Below are 8,529 nucleotides of genomic sequence, written 5' to 3'. Positions count from 1 at the left end.
CGATGGAGTCTTACTCTCGTTGCCCAGGCTGGAGTGCAATGGCAGGATCTTGGCTCACTGCAACCTCCACCTCCCGGGTTCAAGCCATTCTCCTGCCTCAGCCTCCCGAGTGACTGGGATCACAGGTGCCTACCACCATGCCTGGCTAATTGTTTGTATTTTTAGTAGAGACAGGTTTCACCACGTTGGCCAGGCTCCAGGCTGGTCTCAAACTCCTGACCTCAGGTGGTCCACCCGCCTTGACCTCCCAAAGTGCTGGGATTACAGGCATGACCCACGGCACCCAGCCATAAAAATCTTTCATACAGGAATATACATTTATGCATTAGCTAAAGTAATTGGGATATAGTTTGATTTCCTTATTCGTTTCCTTAGATACACAGCCAGGGCCATGCTTTTCCTCTTCAGCCCTACCATTTTCCCTCATAGAATGTCTTGAGGTATACCCAGGTTCTTAGAAGGATCAATTATTCTTTGATAATAAGCAGGATTTAGATGCAGATAATGCTACTATTTAGCCAGGGAACCACGTCACTTCTTTCAGCTCAGTATCAAATAAGCACAAGGAGACAGTGTCCAGTTTCCAAAGGCTTTACTGGCAAATATGGTCTACAAAAGAATGATCACTCCTGTTGCTTCTAAGTCAGTGGAATGAAGAGCTGCGTCCAGGGACACACCAAGCCGGGCTGAAGGAGACTGCTGCTGTGTCCACTTCTTATTCATAGACCCAGTCATGAGCACAAGACTTGTAGTCAACCAGTTCTTCAGGCTTAAACCATAGGCTGATTTCTTTTTCAGCACTTTTTACTGAGTCACTGCCATGAATGATGTTCCTAAGAAAGAAGACAATTACTAGTCACTGTGTTTGTTCATTTTTCTTTTTTTTGTCACCATGTTTTAAAGTGCAGAAGTCTGCTTCATGGGTACAGCAACGGACAGCCACTCCAGACTTTTTCAGCCAAATTGCCACTTGAAGCAGCAGCAGACCCATTTATACCCCCAAAGTGTTTCCTTTTTTTTTTTGAGACGGAGTTTCACTCTTGTTACCCAGGCTGGAGTGCAATGGCGCAATCTCGGCTCACCACAACCTCCGCCTCCTGGGTTCAGGCAATTCTCCTGCCTCAGCATCCCGAGCAGCTGGGATTACAGGCACGCGCCACCATGCCCAGCTAATGTTTTGTATTTTTAGTAGAGACGGGGTTTCACCATGTTGACCAGGATGGTCTCGATCTCTTGACCTCGTGATCCACCCGCCTCGGCCTCCCAAAGTGCTGGGATTACAGGCGTGAACCACCACGCCCGGCAAGTGTTTCCTTTTAAAAGCAGATATACAACTGTAAAGGTGCTTGGTTCCAAACACTCCTTGTTTTAACTGTATTATGCTTCCAAGTCCAGCCCCCACTATCAAAACAGTGCTTGTACCCCAAGATTGCTGATAACATAAAACATTCCTCCTCAAATTTTGGAAAATACGGTAATATTCAAAAGCACTCCAGATCAACATCCCAACTAGATATGATATATTCATTGTCACAGGCCAGTTCTGCTGCAACTTCTTACAACTCTGATTTGCAAAGCCCAGCCATGACATAACACTGCTTATTAATAACAATCCCTTTATTGTACTTGAACCTCACAACTTTGTAAAGGTTTTGAATAGATTGTGTACAGGCGAAGGAACCAGAAGGCTAACCAACACGCCCAGGGACAAAGTACTCATGGCTAGAAATCTTCCCTTCTCCACACCTAGCATTGCCTGCTGTGCTACACAGGAACCACCACATAGAGCTCCCTTGTAGTATCTTGCTTACAATTAACCTAGGGAATAAGCGATCTATGAAAGCTTTTTTTTTGAGACGGAGTCTTGTCAGCCTCCTATAATGCTGGGATTACAGGCGTGAGCCACCATGCCCAGCCTTTTTTTTTTTTTGAGATGGAGTTTAGCTCTTGTTGCCCAGGCTGGGGTGCAGTGGCAAGATCTCAGCTCACTGCAACCTCCGCCTCCTGGGTTCAAGCAATTCTCCAGCCTCAGCCTCCTGAGTAGCTGGGACTACAGGCGCATGCCACCATACCTGGCTAATTTTTTGTATTTTTAGTAGAGATGAGGTTTCACCATGTTAACCAGGCTGATCTCAAACTCATGATCTGTCCACCTCAGCCTCCTATAATGCTGGGATTACAGGCGTGAGCCACCGTGCCCAGCCTTTTTTTTTTGAGATGGAGTTTAGCTCTTGTTGCCCAGGCTAGAGTGCAGTGGCATGATCTCAGCTCACTGTAGCCTCCCCATCCCCAGTTCCAGCAATTCTGTCTCAGCCTCCTGAGTAGCTAGGATTACAGGCATGCACCACCACGCCCAGCTAATTTTTTATTTTTAATAGAGACAGAGTTTCACCATGTTGGCCAAGCTGGTCTCAAACTCCTGACCTCAGGTGATCCACCCGCCTCAGCCTCCCAAAGTGCTCGGATTACAGGCGTGATCCCCTGGCCTGAAAGCTTTTATGCAATGATAATCACCACCTAATTTAAAAGTTCAGGCCAGGTGCAGTGGCTCATGTCTGTAATCCTACCACCTTCTGAGGCCCAAGCGGGCAAATCACTTGAGGTCAGGAGTTGGAGACTAGTCTGGCCAATGTGGTGAAACCCCGTCTCTACCAAAAATACAAAAATTAGCCAGGCATGGTGGCATGCACCTATAATCCCAGCTACTTGGGAGGTTGAGACAGGAGGATCGCTTGAACCTGGGAGGTGGAGGTTGCAGTGAGCTGAGGTGGCACTACTGCACTCCAGCCTGGGCAACAGAGGGAGACTCCATCTCAAGAAAAAAAATAATAATTATAAGTCCACATCCTTCTGAAAGTAGGATGCGCCCAATATCTGCTTTAAATGGTGTTACATCAAAGTCATCCACCCTCCTGTCCCCGGACTTACCTGCCAACCTGAATGCAGAAGTCCCCACGAATGGTGCCTGGCTTAGAATCTGCTGGATTGGTCTCCCCAAGCATCACTCGACCTGTCTTCACCACATTCAACCCCTCCCAGACCTGGATAGTGTGAAATGAATTTATATCAGATCTGCCACTCAGGACAGCTCGGGGCTAACATTTACTCCCACCTGACAGGACACGTCAATGAGACCAATCAGTGACATTATCAGCTGACCCCAGCACAGAGTAGAGGCCTAAATAAAAACTCCATTCCAAATGTATTACTAGGATTCAAAGAAAAGTCCACCCAACTTGGGAACTTCCCAGTTTAGCTGAGACAGATAAACAATGTTGAAGAATCCTTATGCAGCCATAAACACAGAAGAACTGGTGAAGAAAGGCAAAAGTGGCCAGACTGGACTAGATCGGTGGGAAGGGCATCCCAGGAGACTGCTAGAACAGGGGAAATGAAGACGAACATTCCACAGAAAATATTCCAGGGACAGCAGAAGGAAGAAAAAGCCACACTTGGTGAACAGGAAATAGGTGTACTTTCTCAACAACTTCAGTGCCTCCCTATTTCACTCTCTCCTATTCTCTGCACTCCCAGTTGGACGTCAGCACCATCCAGAAGAAACTGCATCTAGTATAGGATTCCAAACTTCTGCTTCTTGTATTATATACTTACATTTGAATTTTTCATGGAAAAATTCAGAAATTTCATAGAAAAATGTAAGAAAATAGGCCAGGCGCGGTGGCTCAAGCCTGTAATCCCAGCACTTTGGGAGGCCGAGGCAGGTGGATCACGAGGTCAAGAGATCGAGACCATCCTGGTCAACACGGTGAAACCCTGTCTCTACTAAAAATACAAAAAATTAGCTGGGCATGGTGGCGCGTGCCTGTAATCCCAGCTACTCAGGAGGCTGAGGCAGGAGAATTGCCTGAACCCAGGAGGCGGAGGTTGCGGTGAGCCGAGATCGCGCCATTACACTCCAGCCTGGGTAACAAGAGCGAAACTCCGTCCCAAAAAAAAAAAAAAAGAAAATAGGAAAAAGTTTTTTAATCTAGGAAACATTAAAGTCTAAAACACCTGTCAAACAGAAGAAATTTAACAATTTTTTTTTGAGACAGAGTCTGTCAGCAGGCATCAAGCTGGAGGGCAGTGGTGCAATCTCGGCTCACTGCAACCTCCGCCTGCCAGGTTCAAGCAATTCTCCTGCCTCAGCCTCCCGAGTAGCTGGGACTACCGGCACATGCCACCACGCCCAGCTAATTTTTGTATTGTTTTAGTAGAAATGGAGTCTCACCATGTTGGCCAGGCTGGTCTTGAACTCCTGGCCTCAGCCAGTTGATCCACCTGCCTCAGCCTCCCAAAGTGCTGGGCTTACAGGCGTGAGCCACTGCACCTGGCCCAGAAATGCAGCATCTTATAGACAATGAGATTCTATTTAACGCAGGAGAAAGCTACCTGAAAATGTCCTTCCATTTCTTTTTTTCTTTTCTTTTCTTTTTTTTTGTTGAGACAGAGTATCGCTCTATCGCCCAGGCTGGAGGTCAGTGGCGGATCTCAGCTCACTGCAACCTCACCTCCTGGGTCCAAGCAACTCTCCTGCCGCAGCTACCCGAGCAGCTGGGATTACAGGCGAGCACCCATGCCCAGCTAACATCCTTCCCATTTCTAAGGTCTGATTTTGCTTTCTCCCGCCAAGCTCCTAGTTGCTCAGTTAAGTAACTTCAGCAGGTTCCATTCATAAAATGATTTAGATTAGCTGAGAGAGATGTCTAAAAAAGCTAAGCACTTTTTCCTCATTTTCCATATTCCCCACAAGCACTCACCATGGCCACGACTGGCCCTGAGTTCATGTACTTCACCAGCCCAGGGAAGAACGGGCGGTCTTTCAGGTCAATGTAATGCTGCTTCAGGTGTTCCTCAGAGGCCTGGCATTCGAAGGAGGTGCCAGTTAGGAAATCAGCTGGAAAGACCCCATCCCAACCTCTGAACCTCCCATTAGTATAGCAGGGTCTCTGAAAGTCCGGTTTTATATTCTAGCCCACGTAAGTGTGTGGAGATAGATATACTAAAAAAAAAATTTTTTTTTTGAGACAGAGACTCGCTCCTGTTACCCAGGCTGGAGTGTGGTGGCGGATCTCGGCTCACTGCAACCTCCGCTTCCCAGGTTCAAGCGATTTTCCTGCCTTAGCCTCCCAAATAGCTGGGAGGCTAATATGTGCCACCATGCCCAGCTAATATTTTGTATTTTTAGTAGAGACGGGGTTTCACCGTGTTAACCTGGATGGTCTCGATCTCCTGACCCCATGATCCACCCACCTCGGCCTCCCAAAGTGCTGGGATTACAGGCATGAGCCACTGCGCCCGGCCAATATATAGAAATATTTTTAAAATCCCATCCAAACCACGAAACTAACGCCGTTTTAGCAGGAAGATCGTTCTTTTTTGGTTTGCTGTTTCAGTTTGTTTTAGGAGACAGGGTCTCACGCTCACCACCCAGGCTGGAAAGCAGTGGCACAATCATGGCTCACTGCAGCCTCAACTTCCAGGGCTCAAGTGATTTTGCCACCTCAGCTTCTCAGGTAGTTAGAACTACAGGTGCACTCAACCACACCCAATCTTTTTTTCAAATTTTTTGTAGAGACAGGGGCTTGCTATGTGGCTCAGGCTGATCTCCAACTCCGGGGCTCCACCCATCTCTGCCTCCCAAATTGCTGAGAGTATAGGCGTGAGCCCTGCGCCTGGCCAAGACTGTTCTAATCGTAAAAACACTCTCATACTGTCAGTGACACTGAGGATTTTGTAATCCTAAGAAGTAGGTGGTTGAGGATCTAGATTTAGGGAGTTAAATTTTGGCTGCAACTGAAGTACATATGTCAAGTCATACAGAGGCCATATTAAAACCCCCTGGGCTACTCACAACACCCTTTTAAATATTTCAGATAACTGAGAACATTCTCTTCACCGACGAGCCTGGTTGAATTTCAGTACTTAGATACTTACCCCCAGGTGTAGGGATTCAGATCTGTGCCCCAAATTTAATGTGGAAAATACAGTTCCTACCCCATGCTAAAGGAGGGGCACCGCACTGGAACTCGGAGTTTCAGACTAAAGCACCAAAGATTCCAAACCTCCATTCTGTGCCTAGGCGGACCCGCGTGGGCAAGCGCAGGGGGTCTGGCGCCAGGGGTTTCTCCGCTCCCTGCTGCCCCCTGCAGCGGGTAGGCAGGTGGCGGCCCGCGGGAAGGAAGCCAAACCCAGAGTGCGAGTCACGCTACCCGCGCTTCACCTTCCCAAGGGCGTCTGTCCCCACCGCCTCGGGAAAGGGTCGCCGGGCCCGAGCAGCCGTGGGCGGGGGCAGAGGGCAAAAGGATTCTCGTGGGCGCGAAATAGACTCGGAAAGGCAACGCGGACAAACCGCTGCCGGGAGGAAAAAAAACCCACGAGCCAGCTGTAGCTGGGGAAGGGGCGACCGGGGCGAGTTACCCGGAGGAACTTCATGGCCACGAGGCGGAACCCCTTCTGCTCGAAGCGCTTGATGATCTCGCCCACCAGGCCGCGCTGCACGCCGTCCGGCTTGATGGCGATGAAGGTGCGCTCGAGGTTGGCCATGGTCCTGCGGAGCGAGAGGTGCGGTCAGGGCCCGGGCTGGTCCGGTCCGTGGAGCGGAGGCCACGTGGGCGCCGCCGGGCCCGCCTCCCCCACCGCGCGCGGCCGGGGGGACACGTGGCTTCCCAGCGCTTCCGCCCCACGCAGGGCCGGCGTCCCTCTGCGGAGCCCGGAGGCCCGCGGGGCTCACGCGGCCAGGAAATCTCCCGCTCCGACCCCGGGCGGGACCTGTGGGAAATCGGGGGCCACCCGCAGACCCGGCCCACCCGCGGCCGCGCAAGCGGATTAGGGAGCCGGAGGAGTCGCCAGGGGATGCGTCCCCAAGCCTTACCGGGAAGCTGGCGGGGCCGGGCGGCGGCGCTGCGGTGCGGGAGCACAGAGCTGAGCGACCACCACGCCCGGAGCCGGCGGGGTAGGAGGGGCGCGGGGCGGAGCGCGCGGCGGCCACACCCCAGAGGGCCGGGCCGCCCAACCCACAGGGACGCCCCACCCGCCCAGGGCAGCACTAGGCCCTAGAACGCAGTGCCCGCGCCCAGTGGGGGCGCGCCCTCGCCGGGCAGAGATCGAGACTGATCCAGAGACAGGAAGTCATTCGCACGTCCCAAATCCCACTCCTCACCTCTCAGTACTTCCCGTGACCCCAAAAGCTCCTGCACACACACACCCTGCTCCTGTGCTCGAGTTCCCTCCCCGGTCAAGGCCATCTGCTGCTTTCGCCATCCGCCCGAGCACCGGCGTTAACCTTGAATTGATTCTCCCTCCACATGGTGCACCCAGTCCTTATCCTCCCTATCTCTTAAGTCCAGGCTTCCCTCCCCTCTGCTTGAGCCCTGGTTAAGCCTCGGCCTCCAAACGGGCCTCGATCTCACCTCTCCCCGCAAGCGGGGAGCCTCGCTCAGCACCTCAAACAGCCATCTGGTCCTGCCTCTGCTCTGTCTTGATGACTCCCTCACCTACAGGAATGGCGTTCAGACTCCTTAGCGAGATACTCTTTTCACAGGATGCCCTGCTCCCTGGCTGCCGCCTCCCCACCTACATTTCCAGCCCCAATCAGACACTCCACTCCCACCCTGAGATGGGGAACCATGCCCACCCGGCACTAAAATGTGGTCAAGTTTTCCAGTTCACCCTGAACCTCGCCCCTGGACCCTGAGGAGAGTCTAGACCCTATCACAGAGATCAGGGCTGCCATCGACTTGTAGACAATTCCTATTTGCCATGTGCCTGGCAAACAAGCTCCCTTTGGTGGCGCCCAGCTTCCCTGGGGTGGTGACGAGCCCCTCCTCTCAGCACCTGCAGCACTGACAGCAGCACAGCTGTGGTGCTCCCCTGAGATGGTGGAAGCCCACTTGCTTCCCCTCAGGACTCTGAGCTGACCACAGATCACCAGAGTACCCCTGGCACTGCGCTGATCACTTGTCACTGGCCAGATGGATGGCAACCTGGCCTCTGTTATACGTCATCTGCTTTCCAAGCTTCTAGTTACAGAGTATCAGCCCAGCAGACATTGACAACGACTGCCACATGCCCTCGTTTGGGGGCACTGTATTTTTTGGCTTCAATCTGAAGCACACTCTCATTTGGATTACCAAAGGTCAACTGTGGAAACAGGTCTAGAAATTTCATGGACTTTTCTCTGTCCGGTGGAGGGCTATCTGCCCCTTGGTCAGGTCACTGATGGCTACTTAGGGTACAGTCAAGACTACGCCTCTGCTCTCACCTCTTCTTTCCTTCCTGGGAAGACCGTCCTTAACTGGGGAGGCTGTAACCCTCCAGCTTCACTACACACAAGTCCTTGTATGCTCATCTGATGCCCCAAAACAAACAGGTCACACCGTGTAACATATTAATAGAAATTTATCTTGCTGGGCGCGGTGGCTCACGCCTATAATCCCAGCACTTTGGGAGGCCGAGGCAGGTGGATCACGAGGTCAAGAGATCGAGACCACCCTGGTCAACATGGTGAAACCCCGTCTCTACTAAAAA

The 8,529-nt window shown here is 51.6% G+C and overlaps 1 protein-coding gene across 3 annotated transcripts in view; it reads right to left on the bottom strand.

Moving 5' to 3' along the window:
- Positions 1 to 575: 575 nt before the first annotated feature.
- LOC108312324 (nucleoside diphosphate kinase B) overlaps positions 576 to 8,529 on the bottom strand; it is a 20,808-nt gene continuing 12,854 nt past the window's right edge. Inside the window, exons 1-5 of one of the 3 annotated variants that reach the window (XM_037742581.1) lie at positions 7,413 to 7,508; positions 6,421 to 6,550; positions 4,761 to 4,862; positions 2,929 to 3,041; positions 576 to 833 (exon numbers count right to left, since the gene is read on the bottom strand). In XM_037742581.1, coding sequence (XP_037598509.1) covers positions 716 to 833; positions 2,929 to 3,041; positions 4,761 to 4,862; positions 6,421 to 6,546 — 459 coding nt within the window. In that variant the 5' untranslated portion in view covers positions 6,547 to 6,550; positions 7,413 to 7,508 and the 3' untranslated portion in view covers positions 576 to 715. Of the gene's footprint in view, positions 834 to 2,928; positions 3,042 to 4,760; positions 4,863 to 6,420; positions 6,551 to 6,874; positions 7,098 to 7,412; positions 7,509 to 8,529 lie in introns of those variants that run through there. The other 2 variants (XM_017540195.2, XM_037742582.1) reach the window with 2 other exon arrangements.

Source organism: Cebus imitator, unplaced genomic scaffold (assembly GCF_001604975.1).
Source record: "Cebus imitator isolate Cc_AM_T3 unplaced genomic scaffold, Cebus_imitator-1.0 Scaffold123, whole genome shotgun sequence".
NCBI classification, from domain to species: domain Eukaryota; kingdom Metazoa; phylum Chordata; class Mammalia; order Primates; family Cebidae; genus Cebus; species Cebus imitator.
The sequence above is the reverse complement of the archived record's forward strand: the minus strand, read 5'-3'. Positions and strand labels throughout refer to the sequence as shown.